The 19,960-nt window shown below is 45.5% G+C and overlaps 1 protein-coding gene across 1 annotated transcript; it reads left to right on the top strand.

Moving 5' to 3' along the window:
• The first annotated feature begins 5,889 nt into the window (after positions 1–5,889).
• LOC104617832 (ras-like GTP-binding protein RHO) lies at positions 5,890–6,483 on the top strand. Its single transcript, XM_010283256.1, has one exon. It carries the CDS (start codon positions 5,890–5,892, stop codon positions 6,481–6,483), a length of 594 nt encoding a protein of 197 aa, XP_010281558.1.
• The last annotated feature ends 13,477 nt before the right edge of the window (positions 6,484–19,960 follow it).

The following is a 19,960-nucleotide window of genomic DNA, read 5'->3' as shown; positions in this document are numbered from 1 at the left end:
GAGGCTGGACGAGCAACCGAGAAAAAGAGAGAGGGAAAATCGCTGCGTCCCAGATGCGGACTTTAAAGCCCAAGCAAAGTGGAACTGAGATTATTGTAAGCGATTAAATAAAATAAAAGCCTTCACTGGGTGTTACTGGAAAAACGCAGGGCCCAACTACTTCCCTTCCTTACAGGAAAAAATTCGTCATGTTTGAGTCCCTTTCCTGCCAGGTCTTGGCCAAAAGGGAACAGATGAATTATGAACCGGCAGAAGTAGCAGACTTAAACTGAAATGGCCTTTTGATCTCAGTTTACAGAGATACTGGAAGTCACAGTAGCAAAAAAATGAATGTGGAAAATAAATGATGGCAAAAGACTGATGTTTCAGATTGCTTGGAGGACAGGGTGTAAGTGCCTTAACAGATGACTGATGCTGGGTGCGTTAATAAAGCCGTACGCTGTGAGGCTTCACACTGTGAAATGACTGGTACCGATGCGCTATGTCCCTGTTGCAGCTATCGTTGTGTAACTGGGTGTTGTCTCAAGCATTTTCACCCAAACGATGTCCTGTGGTTACTGCCTCTTCAAGTTGGATCCAAAGTGTCCCCTTTTGCTAGCCAGCACTGGCATTAGTGAATACAACAAAAATGAGTGATTTGAACAATGTGATTGTTATTAAAAATTGTATTTAAAAATATCCACCTGAAGACTGAATGCACCACTGAGTATATCAAATTGCCTGATGAGTTACTTGCAGTAGACCGTTACAGAACTGTGTGTCAATAGGGCAAATGGTTCACTTACAGTTCACTTAATCCTGGCCATTGAAGTATAATTAATCTCCTGTGAGATTTTTGTAATTCCCATTTCTCCCTGTCAAAAAAGCATGTCCCTGGATGGTGACGGATGGATTTGTACGTTGGTCTTACATAGTTTGTACAGCATATTTTACTTGAACATCATAAATTCAAACAGATGTTTGCAAAAAAAAACCAGAAATAAAGTGTAGTTATAGGCATCGGTGTTCTCCAGTACCTGTGGCCTTTTACAAGACTAAATTTCTGATTTGCATTGTCCCTTTACATTTCTTGTCTCCTGCTCACAGTTTTAGATTCTTAGTGAAAAAAAAAAAAAAAAGTTACTATGTGGAAGCCTTCCCCATGCTGGCATGTCCTTCTGGCGATGCAGCATTGGTGGCTTGTAGCTATTTTCTCTATATATACAAACACAAGCATGTAGAGCTATTCTGATAGACATTTAGAGCTAATATGCTGTATGATCTAAGTCTTCTAAGTACATTGGCTGTTTTAAGTCTCTTGAAGCTATTCAAGCAGTGTTGAGCTGATGGTGGATTTTTCGCAGGAGTTCAGTGCCACCTCGCGGCGGCCCCGCCGGCGGCGACCTTCCTTACAGACGGCTCCAGAGCTGGAAAGTTCCACCTCAGGGGCGGCAACAGGAAAAGCTGCAAGTACTCCTAGATCGTGAGAGGTGCTGCTTAACATGGCTTTTGAATCTGGTTTTATTTGACTTTTGGGTGGCAGGGAGAATCATGCCTGGATATTTGGTTTTGTCTTTTCAGGAGCAAAACACTTCGTTAAATAGAAAAAAGAATCATCTGAATGAGCAATTACAATGATCATCTCATCTGTGCTGTGCCGTGAAAGGTAGGGAAATACGCAGCTTATTAATTTCAAAGCACACGGCTCTGTTGTTCACCCAGAGTGCTGTAGGGAAAGCAAAGTGGCACACATTCATACTCTTTAACTCTTTGACTTCAGGGTGGCCTCATCCAAACTGGCTACTGGTCCCAGCTTCCAAACTACACTAAGGAAATACTCTGCAAAAGTCCAACTAACCCAAATCAAGCCCATAGCAGGGGCTCTTGTAATCAAAGAGTGCAGATATACTTCCAGCACCCAGTTATGGTCTGAGCCATAACTGCTTAATCTTCTAGTGAAGTCTTGCATCTGTAGTCTTCCACACAGTTACACTGAAGGCAAAGGGCCTGATGTTTCATCTCTTACCTTGCAAGAAAGACTGCAGCAAAGTCTATGCAATTCCTTGACCTAGGGTTTCAAATTATTTGTATTTTTTTTCAGAGGCTTTATATGGGGAGACCCAGGCCTGTGACTCACTTAGGCTGAGATCGCACTCATTTCACTGTCCTAGGGCACATTCCCGCAAGAGGCTCTATAGGGAACATCTAAGTCACTACCTGGGACTTGATCATGGCCTGAGTTTCATACTTAATATAAAGTTGTTACATGCCACCTTTCTCCTGCAGTGGATTTAGCCCATAAATATCAGTGCAGTATGTGGTACCTGCCCTGAGTTGTCTAAGTGGAAATGACGAGGCCCTTAATTTGTATCTTCTATATATTTTTATATCTTTTCCGTTATATATATATATTTGCTTCTCTTCTCTGGAGCATTCTTTCTTCAGCCCATACATGAAAGCATGAAGTGAGCCACTTTCCAGAACAGTGGAAATCAGGGTTGTAGAGTAGAGTGTGTCTCAATCAATGTGGAGTTGCACATAGGAATCCTTTTCTTTTCCTGCTAGGATTGATGCATCAGGGAAAATGGGAATCTGACCAGCGTGGCAGTGCTGCAAGCGCAGCAGAAAGAGGCACAGCAGCGGTATTATAAATGAGCACAGTGGATAATAACCTGTGGAAGTGCCTAGGTTTCCCTCTTGGGGTCATGACCGAGAGCAGAGGTGGGAAACCTGGAAAAAAATAAGGAAAAGAGGCTCTGGGATGAGGTGGCTTTTTCCTCTCCTTTAGGGAATTTTGTACAGGACTGATTCTGTATTCAAGCATGGTCGTGGTCTGGAAGGCACCAGAGTGTGTAGCCAGCCCATATATTTTAGGGCTGAATTTAAATTTTATGTTGTAACCTTGATATTTTCTGATCAAATTTGCATGATATGCTAAACTATACTTCCTTAAGCAAGCTGAAACTTCACTTCCAGTAATCCCTAAATGTGGACTCACTAAGCAGAGCACTAGTTCTGCTGCACCACATACATTTGTAAGACTAATGAAGAAAGAATGAAGTAGGAGAAAGAAGACACCACTTCTTTGCTTTCATTGCTTGTGCTAGTGGTTTCAAGATTAAAACTCAGCTTTTTGTTTTTTACTTGATTAAATCCAATTGGCATTTTTTGTTGCTGAGAAGACAATTCCAGTCAATTACTAGAGATTGTTTCCAGATTATATTCCCCCCTTGCTCTTTTTCAAAGCAGATTTTCCAAAGGGCATGTCTGTAACTCAGATAATTTGTGTTCAAGCATAAATCTGTACCAAAAGCATGAAAGCTCAGTGGGGAAGGTAATCTTTTTCCTTTTTGTCAATAAGTAGGCAAGTAAGTACATTGCCTGCTGTGGCATAACGTGCTGAGGGAGCCATATGTGCCAGTAACGGCATACTGAGTCCTCCATGCTGACTTGTACCATAACGCTAGCAACAAGCATCCTGCAGTCCTCATGCAGGCAAAGCTTCTCAGTGAAGTAAGGAAAGCAAGAGCTAGCGAAATATGAACAGTTTACAGGCTAGTGTTAAAAAGCTCTGAGTAGATGTGGGAGGAAAGGCAGAAATGGTAAGTATCTGTCTCTCTAAGCTGCTAAGAGTTTCTGGCATATATAGGAACCAGACTACTTGTTGCATGTCACAGCAGGTCCGTTGCTTTCCAGTGTACCTGAAGAAAAACAGAATTTTAACTCTCAGATCTCCTTGTTGTCAGTGCTCTCAACAGAGAAGCCTGACTGACTGATCTACCTAGAAACTGGAATGTCAAGGCACAAAAAGGGAAGGTGAAAAAGACCTGCGTATTTTCTTACAGAGGTTTAGGCTAAGTACAGTGCATGTGAAAGCACATCATCCCAAACAAGAAATGCCTTCATTTTCCTGAAGAGCTGTATGGGACCCACTTGCATTGCTCTTCCAGGTAATAAGGGGGGCAAGTTGGAAGCTGATGACTTTAATTTTGTCAAGTTCCTTTGGCAAGACTATCAGATTAATACTTGAATAGGACTCAAGACATATGTTCTGGCAGAGTAAAATTAGACCACCACAGAAACCTAAGGTGGCCTCAGTTCTCCAGCTGACTTCAAATTAAACCAAAACAAGTTCCTCATCCTTAAGCTAAAATTTTTAGACCCAAAAACCTTCATCTCAGTTGAAGAACACTTCTGTAGCTGCATGAAATAAATGGGCTGGCCACATAACTCTACCGATCAGCAGTTATGTATCTGCACCACAACAATGCCTTGGAAAACAGTTCTCTCTGCAGAGAGACCAAATTAATCTACCTCCAGTTCTCTTTGTTCTCAGTTTTTAGTGGTTGCAGACACCTTGCATTCATTGTCTACCAGGAAAACTGAGAGAGAGAGAGTAGAAATGACTTGTCCAATGCCAACAAGATAACAGGGAGTTCAATCTTCATCTTTGGAGTTCAAGAGAGTATCCTTAACACTGGACAGTTCTTTCTCTTGAGACTCTCCAGTTAATAGATTTCATTTCACTACTCTGAGGATGATCAAGCCCTGGAAAAGTCTGTTCAGAGAGGTTGTGGAGACTCCATCCTTGGAGGTACTCAAAACCCTACTGGACACAGTCCTGAGCAACCTGCTGTAGTCGATCCTGCTCTGAGCAGGACAGGATGGACTAGATCATCCCTTCCCACCTCATTCATTCTTTGATTCTGCAATTCATTTCTCTGAAAATCTCAGAGAAATCTGGAACTGGATGTCCTGAGGGTCTGGCTAGCAGGTCTGCTGCTGTTTTCCCCTCCAGTACTGTCAGCCTCCTCCACAAAAGGGGTTTGGCACACTCCATACTGATGTGCTCACTCAGGATGAGTCTTTTGCAATAGGAACAAGGAAATTTCTAAAGTAAAAATGCTGTGATTTGTTAATGAATTGTGTAACTTCCACTTTACTGTAAAGTAGGTTTCTTTAAAAACAATGATGTCATCAGGTTCTCTTTGTAGATTGGTTGTCTATATTAAAAAACATCGACCTATCCTTTAAATACTGTGATCATCATGATAGTCTCTGAGGAATGGTGGTAAGTTCTCTCTACAGGGAAACCAGTGACCTAAGGAAGCTGAGGTGGCAACAATATTAGAAGAAACCAATCTAATACTGAACATCAAGAAAGAGAAGAAGGCTGATGTTGGAAATTACTACCCTGTAAGTCTAACAAACTTCTATCTTATAGAAATTAACCATGAATATATGAAGACTGAGAACACTTTCTTAACTCCCACATGACAACAGGTCTATGAGCAAAAAGGAGCATGGACTTACACAGGATAGCTATTCCCACTGGTAGAATTCCACTAGCAGACCATGGCAGGAAAAATGTAGTCAATAAAACCAATTTGGATAGTTGTTCAGTACAGGGTTTTATACTCCATCTCACCCACAAAATTAAGTCATTCAATCTAGAAAATGAAATCTGTTAGGGACCGAACACTGACCATAAACAATGTCTGAGATAATAAAACAGAAATATAGGGCACTGCAGGAGTCTTGGTTACATCCAGACTTGGTTTATACCTTCATTTTTTGATCTATAATAATAGTCAAGAGCAAGGTACTCTCAATTTCAGATGATTCTGATACCAGAGGAATTAAAAGGGGAAAAAAATAGGGAACAGACAGGAGTAAGTCTGTAAGTAAGTAAGTAACTCCAGTAAGATAGGAGTATGGAGAGAAAAAAAGAGATTAGGGGAGGAATTCCAAACTAATGAAATTTCTCTCCTCCTTCTACCCTGTGCAAAAGCTAAAAACAACAAAAAAAAAATAATCCCAGCATGGGAATAATCCACTTTGTACTTGGTTTCCTTTTGTATCTTGTTGTATCTTGTATCTTGTTTCATTTTGTATCTTGGTTTTCAAGGAATGGCTGCTCTTAGGAGAAAGCTAACTGTAGTTGGAGATGACCGCTGTGGTAAGACATGCCTGCTCTTTGCTCTGTGTCATGAACAGCTTCCCAAGTGCTACGAGCCAACTCTGTTTGACGCTTACACCACTGACACAGACGTAGATGGGAAAGGGATGAATCTAATTCTCTTCGATGTGGCAGGGAAGAATGAAGTCAGTTACCAAAATCTCCACTCAGTGTTCTACAAGGACACTGATGTTATTTTAATGTGCTTCTCTGTGGACAGACCTGACTCACGGCAAAACATCCTTGATTTTGGGGTTCCAGAAATCAAACTGTTCTGCCCCACAGTACCTGTTATTCTGGTGGCTACCAAGATAGAACTAAGAGGTGATGAAGATATTAAGAAGAAACTAACTACTCCAGGCAATGAGCTAATTAACACTATGGAAGGAAAAGCTTTAGCTGCTAGCATTGGGGCATATGCTTACCTGGAGTGTTCCGCCAAGACAAAAGAAGGTGTTGATACAGCCCTGGAGATTATTAGCCAATGTGCACTAAATGAGAAAAGGAGGAGAAAGAGGCACTACAGGTGCTGCCAAATTTTGTAAGAGGAGTGAACATTATTTTGTTTTTGGATTTCGTGACGTGGAAAGGTAAGTAGATGTCTTTGTTGCTGTTGTGTGGGTGCTAGAAGGGCTGCTTTTTTGTTATAGGAGGAAGAAAATCCCTTATGTCTGCAAAATGTCACACTTGAAAAGTTGGATTGGTTTCCTTCTCCACCTCCAAAACAGGCTGAAGAGCACAATTCCAGATTCGAGTTGAGTACTGGCCTTGAGAAATGGAAATGACCAAGCTATATACAGTTCTCCACAGAGATTTTTGGTCAAGGGAGATACACACAGACTAGGACAGGAACCTGAAACAGAACTATTGAGACAAGCACAAGAACATGTCATTCAGCAAATCTAATCCCTGCCTCCTGGTTGCAAGGCTTAGTGGCAAGCACCTGTGCTGACAAGGTTTCCTAGCCTGCACACCCTGCCATACACTTCCTTGAAGGATGTCCTTAGGGAAGGGAGTCACCACACACACACACACACACACACACGCATGTATCCAGTAGTCTGCTGTGCTAATAGCAGTGGCTTTCTGACTGGAAGAACAAGTTTGACTTTCTCCAGGATTCATTCATAGAGCTGGCCTGGGCTTGGTTCCATAAATGCATCAGGAATGCAATGGATAGCATAGGGTACAATGAAAGCAGCGCTATCTCCACCCCTTCTTCAGGCACAGGTAAATAAACTGGGGTAAAACAGCCTGGCTCTAGGGTAGGATAATCCAGTTCTTGATAGAATGTCTGCCTTAAAAGGAGACAAGTAAAAAGACCAGACTTCAGTTTCTAAACCTCTTTGTCCTTATGGTCTGAATGTATTTTAAATCTTTCTGTTGTTCCTTAGCACTTGCAGGCAGAAGACATGAAGTAAAGGGAATGCCAACAACCACGCTCTCAGCTTTGCAAGTCATTAACAATCTGGAAAGAGATTGAGACCTGCTGTCTATCTAAGCAGAAAATCTGAGAGAGGCACAGAGATGGACCAAAATGGAAAACCTTTGGATGTATCTTCATACTCCTTCCTTTTCTGAAGCACTGATTGCTGGCAGCCCAAGGAGATGAGTTATGGACTGACATTAAAGGCACAAGTGTGGGAGCGGGCAAATAATGTGACTGCAGGATTTGAAGGCACATGCTGTAACACAGTAAGTGGACAGAAAAACTTTTTAAGGTAAACTCCTTCTTATCCTGAAGTAAAGGTACAGGGCTCATTGATCATAAGTGCCATGAAGTAAGAGAACATGGAAGTCTATCACCTTCTTTTGCTGACTTCCTCAGTGGTGGTGTCATCATTCTGGCAGCTTGGTTAATGTTTCTCAGGGGGAAACAAAATGAGAGTAAACACAAATTTCTAAACTGATTATGCCACCTGGAGCTGTCCACTTAGCAAACTAGCTTTTCCTGGTGAGAGACCTAATAAAATACACACTTAAGATGTTTTTCTTACCCATTCTTCCCACCAGTATTTGTCTGTTGATGGTATCACAGGTAGAAATACTGGGGTTAGGCAAGTATTCATTATTGAATGGGTTGCTGCTTTCCTTCTACATCACTTTTTAGTAGCAGTTTTGAAATCCACAATCACACTCTGGCATAATAACAAATGCTTCAAGGATGACACTTTACATTTCCAACAGTACCTTTCTTCCAAGAATCTCTAAGCACTTTTCAACATGAATTACCAACCCACCTCTTGGTGATAAGTACGTGTTATTTCCATTTTCAAAACTGAGAAACTTAAACTGCTGCCTAAAGTAACTGAACCATCTCCTCCTTGGAGCTTTCTTTTTCGTGACTTGTTTTCCATGCCCCTTCCCTTTTCTCTCCTGGGCCATTCTTAACCAACCTCAATTTCCTCTCCTCTCTGTCTACAATAATCCCCTCGATGCAACCTGATATTGTACCCAAACTTTAAAACTGTTCTTCCCATGCAACTTGGATGTGAGTGTGTGCTGTGCGTAATTGCTCTCCTGATTCAGGTAATAACATACATTAGTGCATTTCAAAGAGCTGTATTTATGTAGATAGGTTTAAATTGTTATTTCCATGTTATATGTGTATGTGTGGGTGGGGAGGATTAGACTGCAGATAAGTTAAGGAATTCAGGTGTCTTGGGTGCCTCTGATGTGGGGTATTGAATATCAGTTTTGCAAAGATGCTGAGCACTTTCTGCTCCCACTGCTTGGAAAGTTCAGACCACTTTGGCGAGTCTGAGCTTACGCTGCCTGATGCTTAGTAGGACACTGGTCAGCATATTGACTGGTGTCTGTTTTCAATCTAAATAAACAAGTATTTTACTCCAGAAGGATACTTTGTTCAAGGTAAGAGTTTCACTCCCAGTATTCACTGTACATACCTCTGAATTAAACTGTGGTTACACTGATCTTAGTTTCTATTTCTTAACATTAACTTTTTATTGTTTTTATGTGAAATAAAAAGTTGGCAATCTGTTTCCACTGTGTACTCCTCTGCAACTAGAAAAGAGAAATCTGTGGGAGGTTTTTCATCATCCTTTTGCTAAAACTGTATAAATTCTCTTTTTGTCACTTTTGTCAAAAAATCCAAATGGTTTTCCTCTTCATCTGTCTCAGAGCAACTTTACTATGACCAAGTTCCTATGTGGCTGTTCAAGAAATCCACTGGACAGTTGTCCATATTTTAGGGCATCTGGCTCCCATGAGAAATCCACAGTCTGGATAGTTTCCTTTCCTCGTATTTTCGCGTTGGCCTGTGATTCAGAAAGAAGGGGATATAGCCCAGAAGTCAGGATATTAGCCTAAGACATATGTATCTGAGGTTGCTTCTCTATTCCACCACAAGCTACCGTCTGTATGACCGTACAGAAGAGGCTGTGCACATCTGCACCGCGAAGCAGCTGGGAGGAAGCAGTCCCCCACAGCAGGATGGAGCCTGGCGGCTGCTGGTTTATCCTTCCCATTTGGGACTGTGTCGTCAGGAGCCTCTGCAGCCTGCGGCGCACATGGACTCTCCAGCTGATGTTAGACTCCCTACCCCCAGGCCTGCTGGCATAGTGCTTCTACTCATGCGTGTGAAGAGCTCAGGTGTTAGCCGTGGGAGAGCTAGAAAGTCTGTATGAGACTGAGGCTGGGGAAGGGATATGTGCCCATCTCTGAAACCTGGAACAAAAATCAATAGTGATGAACACATACAGCAGCAGGCTGCCAGCGGTCAATACCTAGGCTAGACTTGGGCCAGAAGTGCTAGCCTCTAATGCAAGTCTTTCTTCCAGTGTTGGAGAGGAGGGGAGAAGAAGAAAGAGAGAGAGAAGAAAGGAAAATCACAAACTGTTTTATTAACCTCTCCTTTTTTTTTTTACTTTTGTGAATTTAAATAATATGACTTTTTATTAATGAAAATAAAAATCATAGGAAATAAGTACTGTGGCAGAGAAGAGTGATGTTAACTGAACATTCACGTATCATTCAGCAAGGCCATTTCTAAGATGAAATACATTGTTTACACCCCACCACAACAGTTTAAGACAGATATCCTATTGAAACAGCAGGGGAATTTATACTATATTAGGTGAATATGATGATATGTATTGCAGTTAAATAAGAGCTTCTTTGCGATTTCAGTGAAGCAAATATGCAAATAAATGTCTTTCAGTAGAAATAAAGAGAAAGAAAGAAAAAAATCAGTACATAACAATACTAAGGCAATATGTGAGACCAATTTTCCATTTTCAGTGCAAAGATACTTTATGTATTTCATGCAATAGTGTCGTAGTAGCCTGCATGCCTAAGAATATCATCAAGACAAGGTTTGCAGACAGGCTGACCCTGGGAAAAAAACAGACAAGCTCCTGGACACTCATGTCTTCAAACACCTCTTCAGATCTCGTCTGATAAAGGACCTGACTTCTCCCTACAAAGCTCTACATATTGTGGTAAGCCACCAAAGCCATGACAATCTACAATGTGTTTTGTACAGAGATTTAGGCAGAACCTGTAAGCTTCAGTAACATCTACACAGTGACATATCAGTCGTGCTTCAGCAAAAACATACCCACGCAGCACACAGTACAGGGCTTTGGAAGGAAGAGAAGTTTGAAACTAAAAAAAGCCCCATGTATTATTTCCTTTTCATTGCCTGTTTCGGGGATGGAGTGGAGAGAGGGTAATATGTCTTGCTTAGCAAGACCATTCTCCATTTTATATTAGTTTCCTGTGTAAATATGGCTCCCTAGTGGACAATCTATCAGTCTACCTACTAATTCATCTGTTTACTCAAAATCATCATCAGACAGGAAGCATGCTATATTTTATGAAAATAGATTATCCTAGACTTTTGTCTCAGTTTTCTTCATAATATCTTGCCACTTAATCAAATTCATTTTCTGAAATGTACTGCATCTGTTTTAAATAATTCATCAGCTTAGAGTGTATCTCCACAGTCACTTGGAAAATGACAAACTGATACAAGAGCCTGTAATTTTTTGTTCTGTTTTGATGGAAATAAAGGGCTGGATCATGGTACTCTTCCACAGCAGCTGAGAGTAGCATATGAAAAGGCAGAAGGACTGCAACTCTATTTGCCAAAACTAAATTTTAGGTGTCCCTAAGGCCTTGAAAGCCTCTTTTTGTTCAGTTTCATCTCTGCTAGTGGATGTGTCCATCATTTAAACTACCTCCACACTGCTGATGTGTTCACATTTCAGTCTGCTCAGTTCCCAATTACGTGCTTTATGCCAGCTACCTCCTGTGTCAGGGTGAGACAGCTTTTGGGGGGGACTTGTCTCAGCACATCCCTTGGGCTGTGCCTGTTGAGGAGACAGACAGGTAGAGGAACACCCAATTCAGGAACCACACCAAGGACTGGTTTCTGAGCAGTTCGATGCTGCTGGGAGCAGCTTTGTCATCTGTGGTGTGTCTGAACCACGCAGTATCGCAAGGTGGATGTGCCTAGGTGCTAGCAGCAGGGGATTTAGCTGCCTGTCATCGTCCAATTTTGGTTGAGAGGGAGTTTGCAAGCTTGAAGGCATTAAAAAGAGCAGTCTTCTCCCTTTCAGTCCTTTTGCTCAGGCAGTAGGGTAGTCTTTGCAGAAGCTGTCCTTGACTCAAACCCACCTGTTAGCCCAGGTGGACACAGGCTGCTGAATCCAGTGGCTCAGAAGAGGCAAGGCTGCCGCAGCTCCTTGCCCCCAGGTCCAGCTGGCGGTGGGGCTCAGCATGTATTCCCAGTAGGCACATGAGCACAAACACGCTTATTCAACACATAGCTACATATATGCATGGCCAGCAACACAGAAACACTCAACACACAGAAACACAAACAGTACCAAGGGTTTCATCCTGGTCTGCTCGCTGGCTGATCAGGATGAAAGCCCATTAATGGAATATATAGATGTATTTATACAGACATATATACAATGTGGGTCCCTCCAGCCACTGGCCTGAGACACTCAGTCTACACAGTGGCTGGCTCCTGGGTCCTCTCATCTCCAGTTGGCTCTTGCACAGACATACACGAACACATCTCTCAGTTGACTTCCAGACCCCACAATCTCCCCAGTAGCTGGTCAGGACCTCATGGTCCCTCCAGTAGCCAATGCACAGACCTCTGGTGCCTCCAGCATCCAGCCCAGGCTTACAGTTGCTTCAATATCCAGCTCCCAAAGCCTCTTACCCTACTCACCAGCTAGTCTGGCATGACATTCACCAGTGATCACACACTGACACACGCACCCACCAACACGCACACACTCCGGTCTCCCCACTTGCTGGCAGTGCCAGCCATGGCCCCTGTGATGTGTGGCCTGACCCTGACTGCTGTCACCCAGACCCACAAACACACATGTGCACAGAGAGTCAAGTGTGTCACCCAGGAAAAGTATCGCAGTAGAGTTCAGATACTTGTAACAGGCTGCCCACAGAGGTGGTAGAGTCACCATCACTGGAAGTGTTCAAAAAACTTGTAGACATGGCACTTCAGGACATGGTTTAGTGGGCATGGTGGTATTGGGTTGATGGCTGGACTTGATGATCTTAAAGGTCTTTTCCAACCTTAAAGATTCTGTGATTCTGTGATTCAGTGAAAAGACAGGCTCTGCTGACCAGGCATGGGGCATGGTCAGATAGACATACAAGTAGCCAGCTCTCTATGTGCTACTGGTCCCCTTTATCCTCTTACCACGCTGTTTTCCCATGCTTGTCCCTCCCCAAACCACCCAGATCCCTCCCTTTCCCCGCCCTTGGTTCCCCCCTTAAACATACCATAGTAAGTGCTGTGTGTTGTGGTTTAACCCAGCAGGCAGCTAAGCAGCCGTTCACTCACTCCCCCCATCCCACTGGGGGAGAGAATTGGAAAAAAAAGGTAAAACTCATGGGTTGAGATAAAGGCAATTTAATAGGACAGAAAAGGAAGGGAAAATAATAATAACGATAAAAGAATATACAAGTGATGCACAATGCAACTGCTCACCACTTGCTGACCGATGCCCAGCCAGTCCCTGAGCAGTGACTGCCGCCCCCCGGCCAACTCCCCCCAGTTTTATTGTTCAGCATGACATCATTATTTGGCCAGGCTGGCTCAGCTGGCCTGGCTGTGCCCCCTCCCAGCTTCTTGTGCCCCCCGGCCTCCTCGCTGGCAGGGCAGTATGAGAAGCCAAAAAGTCCTTGACGTAGCATAAGCACTGTTTAGCAACAACTATCAGTGTGTTATCAATATATTCTCATCCTAAATCCAAAACACAGCACTATATGAGCTACTAGGAAGAAAATTAACTCTGTCCCAGCTAAAACCAGGACACCGTGCAATCTCAAGATGCTCCTCCATAATGTGTCCCACACCTCTGAGGCAGTAACTTACCTGCCTCAGTCTGTAAGAGCCTTTCCCCTTAGGTCAGTGTGCTGGGTGTCCCCCTGGACCCTGGGCTGAGGGTCCCCTGGGACAGCCCTGGGAGGGGCTGCGTTGGGACTCATGTCCCCAGCCACATTACTGGGGTTTGTCGCCCCAGCCTGCCTCTGTGCTCCTTCGTGTTCATGGGGTGAGGTTCTAGTCACGTTCCCCAGCCACCATGGGAAGATACTTTTGGGTTTGCCTGCTGCTGCCTGGCCTGCTGGCTCTGCCCATCATTGCCCGCTGTTTGCCACTGCTTACCCCTGGAAGGAGATGAAATGTGGCTGTGTTTAAGACCTTTGGCAGGGTAAGTGTAAATAAATATTTATCAGCGGCTAGAGAGAGCTAATAAAAATGCATCATTTGGAAGGCTCCCTGTTCACCAGTTTTCTGCAGGAAAGTAAATTTAAATTAATGTTGCACTAAAGCACTGCTTTGCTATTAAAAATGATGAATGGGTCCAGGTACATTTCCAGTGACCTGCTGTAAACACGGTATATGCTGCATTAGTAGTAAATTGCCAACAGATGATGGTGCTCTGAAATACAATGGAGGCAGCTCAGACTTTTGCTTCTCCTCATCCCAGTCTCATTGGAAAGGGCATACTGGCTTCTTCTCCAACAACTGGAGCTCAAAGCCCACAGGACTCGGTCAGCCCCTGCCGCGGTTGTTGGAGCATCGTGATGTTCCCCTTTGCTGAGCCCATGCTTCAGCCTCCAGCAGGCCCACAGAGGGAAAGCTGAGGGCTCGGAAATGCGCAGCATCCAACGTCTCAAAACAAAACTTGTTTTTTTCCTCTGCTACTAACCAGACAGGTGGATTCCCATCACAAAGCAGACTTGTCTTTATAATCAGATGGATATGGAAAAGTCTCGTTGTAACACATATCAGGCTTTTTTGACCCACTTCTGTGACAACAGCCATATGGATCAAGAGACAAGATTGCAAACTCAGCATCATCTTTTTGTTATATGTTTGTACAGCACCTAACATGAAGGGCTGAACCACGCCAGAGGAGAGGAAGGAGCTCCTGCTGGTGGCAGGGTCTCATGAGGTCCCTTGCTGCTGCCTGGCCACAACACAACTACTTTAAGACAAAAGCATCATGTCTGTTAGCCGGAGATCTTCCCAGATTCTCAATCTGCCAAGAAAAGAGGTTAATACAGTGCCAGCACCACAATGGCTTCTCTATGCGGTCATACACCCAATCCCAAAGACCCCTGAGGAGAGGAAGAGCCCAGGGTCAATCCTTACTCACTGTGACTCATGGAGAAGCCAGCCACCCAGTGCAGGACCCGATCCTGGCACTCAGTCTGCTGCACTAACTCAGCTACAAATTAGTGTTAAACATAAATGTTATTTATCTCTAATTAATTATTAAGGCAGTATGTAACAACATGCAAGAAAGACCGTATTGGTACGTGTCTGGATGCAACACAGCCCTCCCTAAATCATGCTGAAGGCTGATTTCCCTCCTGCTATATAGCAGATTACTTCAGGCTTGGTGCTAGTACATAAGGAGAAAATTTGTTACTCTTCCAGAAAATCAATAGGCTCTTGGCAAACTGGGTTCAGTGCTGTTAATCACGTTGATGGCACCACCTGCCTACATACCACAGTACAGCAGGAGAACAACCCCACCGCCCGTCAGAAGACCCTGCCATGGGCAGCTGCTCAGGGACCTGCTCAGTGGCTGCAAAGCCCCGGCACAGCTGGGCTTGCACCGCTCGCTGCAGCTGAAACGCTTGCAAGTCCAGCTGAAGTTGCAGGAGGATCAGGGGACGGCGAGGGACTCTGCCACATGCCCATCAGGACTTCTGCTCCATGGACGGGGGCAGTGCCTCTGCCTGGTGCCCAAAAAGTGGCCGAATGCTCAGAGCAAAAGTGGAGGAGACAAAAATGCTGAAAAAATTCCATCAGCCTGAGGCATCACCGCTGGTGCATGCAGCTCCTCAATGCCTCACTGGGATGTGGAGGCCATGAGAAATCCTGCGGCAGAGCTCGCTGGCTAGGGACCATCTCCTGTTGACATATGGGGCTCTGGTATGAGGCGTCCCCAGCGAGGCAGGTTCTCCTCCACCCTAACAGAGCCCAGTGCTTCTCCAGCGGGCTGGGGAGGCTGGAGCTGAGCCCCAGGAAGGGATGAACCTGGTGACACGCTGTAGCATGAGCAAAGGAGTGCTGGCTGGGCTTACAGGGGGCATAGCTGCGGCAGAAGTCCTGGCTGCCACCTCTGGAGATGTGTTCGAGAGCAGCTGCTGCCAGCTGCTGGGCTGGGGCAAGGACCCTCATGCCAACGCATGCGGCTTCCCCATCCCGTCTGCCTGGTCTCTGCCTTCCCCCAGCGCCGGCCGGCATTGTGCGGGACCTGCAGAAACGGGCAGGAGCAAACGGCAGTGCCTGGCTTACTCCCACTCAGTATTAATCAGCATTTTTCTGAATCACAGACGTGGCTTTGTCTGTGGGATATCAGCTATGAGATTCAGAAATTAAATCAGCTTGGGAGCTTTGGATGACTCAGACTGCTATGAAAACACCCCAGGGCAGAAATGAGATGTAGGGCAAATTCACCCTAGGGGTATCTCTCAATGGACTTTAACTGAGGATAAATTTAATTTGCAGAACTGAAACATATTTTATTTACTCTTTCTAAGCAGCATTTTAAATTTAAATACTCCAATAGACAATCAAGAGGCTCTTAATGGGTTGCATTTATTGAAAGAGTTTTTTATTTAAATTCCTCAACCTCAGAGTCCCAGGCATATTTTCTTTCCCCAAGTGAATTCTCTGATGAATTTCTCCATTGCACTGAAGTATGAAAATCTGAATTCACTGAATAAACGGACAAGATGACACAGCACTGATATTAGGTTGCCTGCAATGCACCCAGCGATTCTGCTGGAAGATGTCTGGAAGTCTCAATGGAAAAGCAGGATGCAGAAGTCATATGTGCTTTCAGGAGCTTGTAAAGACAGAGCTCTTTCTCATGCATCACTGGGCTCCCAAAGATGGGTCTAAAAGTTACAACAGCCCTTAGGGTTCATTTAACTCTGCTGCCAAATGTCTGCCTGGGAGAAAAAAAAATGTATTTTGATCGTTAGAAAAATATTGAGGCAAAGGATTTGAAACACTGAGTTTGAAACACAGAACCACATGGACTCCTGCCGTAGTGCTCTCGGTGCGGCAATACTTCACTGCGATCAATAAAGGTTTCATCATCATTTCTGGCGCAGGGCAGGGCGGTTGCAAGGAACCCAGGTTTGAGACTTGGCTCTGCTCATTGCTTGCTGTGTGCTTTGAAGCGTCATTTCAGGTCAATACAGCAGGACGTCAGTGGCCTGTTTTCTTCACCACACGCAGGCTGCGTGCTGGGGACTCCTGAGGAAGAAGTGGGGTGCGGGGTTGGTGGGAGGTCTGGGGCAGCTTTGGGTGCCTGAGAGGATCAGCCCTTTGCTCTCTGGGTGCGGGGGACAGCCAAGCAGCAGGCTGTGGTGATGGAGAGGAGCAGGCAATATTTTTCCCATACCTTTCCCCCCTGGGAAGCTGATGCTGATGGCCAGGAGCTGGAGGGAAGCCAGGCGGCTGTATGTCATGAGAGAAACCCCGACAGCAAAATCTGGGGAAGGATCTGGGAAAATTCCTTCCGAAACAAAAACCTCATGCTGGAGGACACATCTGGATCTCATTTGCTTTCCGCCGTCTCTGGCGATGCATCAGACTGAAAGCTCTCCACAGCCCACCCAGTCCATGAGACACAGGGAGCTGGATCTGGCTGCATTTTCATAGACTAAAATCTGGGATGGGTCCAGGGGTTGAAACCCACTTCAGGGAAGAAGTACAGGAGGACCTGTGTGCCCCTCCGAGGGAGCTGCACTAGCCTTTCGGAGAAGCTTAGCAGTAAGTGAGAGGCAGTTTGGCCACATCTCCCCCCAAAATGGCACTGCTGCAACAGAAGGGTGGTTTTAAGGCTTTGTCATTAAAATGATGCAGGTTTTATATTGCGTTTGATTTTTTTGCATTACTGGTGGTTGTGCCTGTTCCTTCCTATCCCCAGCCAGGGATAATGCAGCACATGGCTGCACCAGGGGAACCAGAGCGGATGACACAAACCTTCAGGTCAGACTCCTGCAGGAAACCAAGGGACGTGTGGCATTCCCACTGCTCAGCGGAGAAGCGCTAACTGAGCGTACGCAGGGTCTGTTGCAGTGCCAAGCGCAGGGCTCTGTGTGGCTCAGCAGGCGCACAGGGAGCACTCGAGGGACAGGGACATCGCGCTGAGAAGACACCCCGCTGGTTCATAATATGAAGATGCAAAAGACTACATCTCTTTTGAACACTGAGTTACCTTCCCCCTTTCCTCCACTCCTTCACCTTGGTTTCCACCAAATCCTTTTTCTCCTTCTATTTGGTAGCTCAAAACTGAGCTCTCCCCAGCTGATGGCATGGTAGGCTGTGGAGTTTTCCCTGCTCCAACAAACTTCTGGCTCTTCCATCTCTTAGTCTGTCTCTCCCAGTGATTCCAAAAAGCCATCCAGATTCACACCCCTGCTCTGTTCTTAACTTCTCTCTTCTCCTGACTGTTTCTTTGGGCTATGCATTCACCACCAGGCAAAATGCCCATGGTTTTTTCAACAATCGTCAAGACAGAACCCAAGTCTAAGCCAAAGCCACCCACAAAAAATGCTGGGATAGTGTCCTGCATGGCACAGATCCTTCCACGGAAAGGGTGCTCAATGTTCCAGGGGCAACGTGAGTCTCAGGGCAGTGACTTGAGAAAAACCAGGTAACTCATCATAACCCTGGAGAATTTGCTGCTCAGAGTGGTACAAAGAAACAGCGTCATTACCAGGTCAGAGTAACCTATTAATATTCAAAGTGCTTTTAGCAAATTAATTAGCTATAGCTAATGCCTTTCATAGCTGGCTCACTGCATCTGCCTGGGACATTTTCAGAGTAGACAGCCAAAGTTTTTGCCCTTTCTGCACTTTCTTTTCTATGTCGTCTTACAAAAGAAAGCAGGTATATTGTTTTCACATGTATTCTTTGCTTTGCAAGCTTTACGTTACTGGTTACGTATCTCCATTTCTTCTTGAAGCTGTACCAGTGCAAGACATCTCTGGCTGCTGACATGTCATGAGCATGGATCTTGGTATTTCCTACAGGAAAGGCAGGGGAGGGAGATATATACATTCTTGTGGACAAGTTGAGCTGGTGGACTGATAACTCTGTTTTTCTTCTGCCCCGGGAGGAGTATGCTCCCTACCTGAGGGAATACTAGAAAGGGAAAACAGAGTTTGTTTGCCAGTCCCATAGCTTCTAAGAAAATGCTCCTGGAGGAAACACTGTCCCACAAAGCATTTCCATGGGTCACGCTTTGCATGCGTGATCCAACGCGAATTAATTGCACAGTCATTGGGGCTCCAGGAAGTAAACTGTATCCGCTGAAAACACAAGTGTGTTCCTTCTGCACAGTTCAGGCATTGTATGGTGTGATCATGCTGAGATGGTCTCTGGCAAAAGGTCTTATAATGGCACCATGCTAACTTTCTTCCACCAAAGCACCAAGCTATGGGAGATTTACATCTGATTCACCCTTTGCCATTATCCCATGTGTTTGCACTCACCTTGGGCAGCAAAATGAAAAAGTCAGATTCACTTTGTGCTCAGTTACACAACTTCAGTCTTGAGTTTTACCCTGTGGGTTTCCAGCAAGCGCTGATCTCGGCTGGGCAGGGTCCTGCATGCTCCAGGAGGTGGCTCCTGCTTCCCAAACAGCTTTGATCTCAAGACAAGACAAAGAGACGAGTTTTTAAAGTGCGCTACAAAACTACCTCCGGGGGTATCCAGCTCCAGCACAAAAGCATTTCATCTGGATTTCCAACATGGCAGGGGAATGGTCATGTTTCGAATACAGCCGTGAATAATTCAGTTTTCATCCATCTGCCTGACTTCATAAGGACACACGCCTTGTGATAAGCCTAAGCCTGATAAGCTGTCTTCCTTTCTAGCCACCACCGCTTTAAGCAAAAAAGCAATGGCCCTTGGGAGAATGCCCTGTCCCGGGCAGGGAGAGGCTGCTGCAGGGCCATAGTTGCAGCCCAAGACAAGTCTCCCCGATGCTGTTTGGCAGCGGCCCTGGTGGGTGCTCGATGGCGGGGCCTGGGGTGCGGCCGCGGGGCAGGCAGGGGCAGGCACCGGGAGGCCACTGCTGAGGAGGGCAGCACCGGGTCCCTCTCCCCATCTCGCTTCCGGCTGCAGGATCAGGCCTCGCACCAGAGCTGGCGTTTGTCCGACCACGAGCAAAGCTGCTTCATCTCATTCACTCGCCCCAAATGAGCTTCTCTGCTGTTTCGGTGAATGGAACCGTACCGTGGTACCACCGAGCGGGCCTGGGTACGCAGGGGGCTGCAGGCCGGCTGCCTACGGCTGCACCAACCAAACCCCGCCTCCGGCATAGAATGCACCACCAAACCGCTGCCTCGGCATGAGAGCTAGTCCCTCCCTCGGCCTCTCCTGCACCCCCGGGCGCAGCTTTGCTCTTCGGCCTGCTTCGCCGCCTGCCGCCGGCGCAGGGCAGAGGCTGGGGGGCACCCGCCCATCCACCGGGTAGA

This window comes from Phaethon lepturus, unplaced genomic scaffold (genome assembly GCF_000687285.1).
Source record: "Phaethon lepturus isolate BGI_N335 unplaced genomic scaffold, ASM68728v1 scaffold11523, whole genome shotgun sequence".
NCBI classification, from domain to species: Eukaryota; Metazoa; Chordata; class Aves; order Phaethontiformes; family Phaethontidae; genus Phaethon; species Phaethon lepturus.
This window is presented reverse-complemented; position numbering and strand designations above follow the sequence as displayed.

Coding starts and splice junctions, on each gene's coding strand:
- LOC104617832 (XM_010283256.1), top strand. CDS start 5,890: ATGGCTGCTCTTAGGAGAAAGCTAACTGTAGTTGGAGATGACCGCTGT.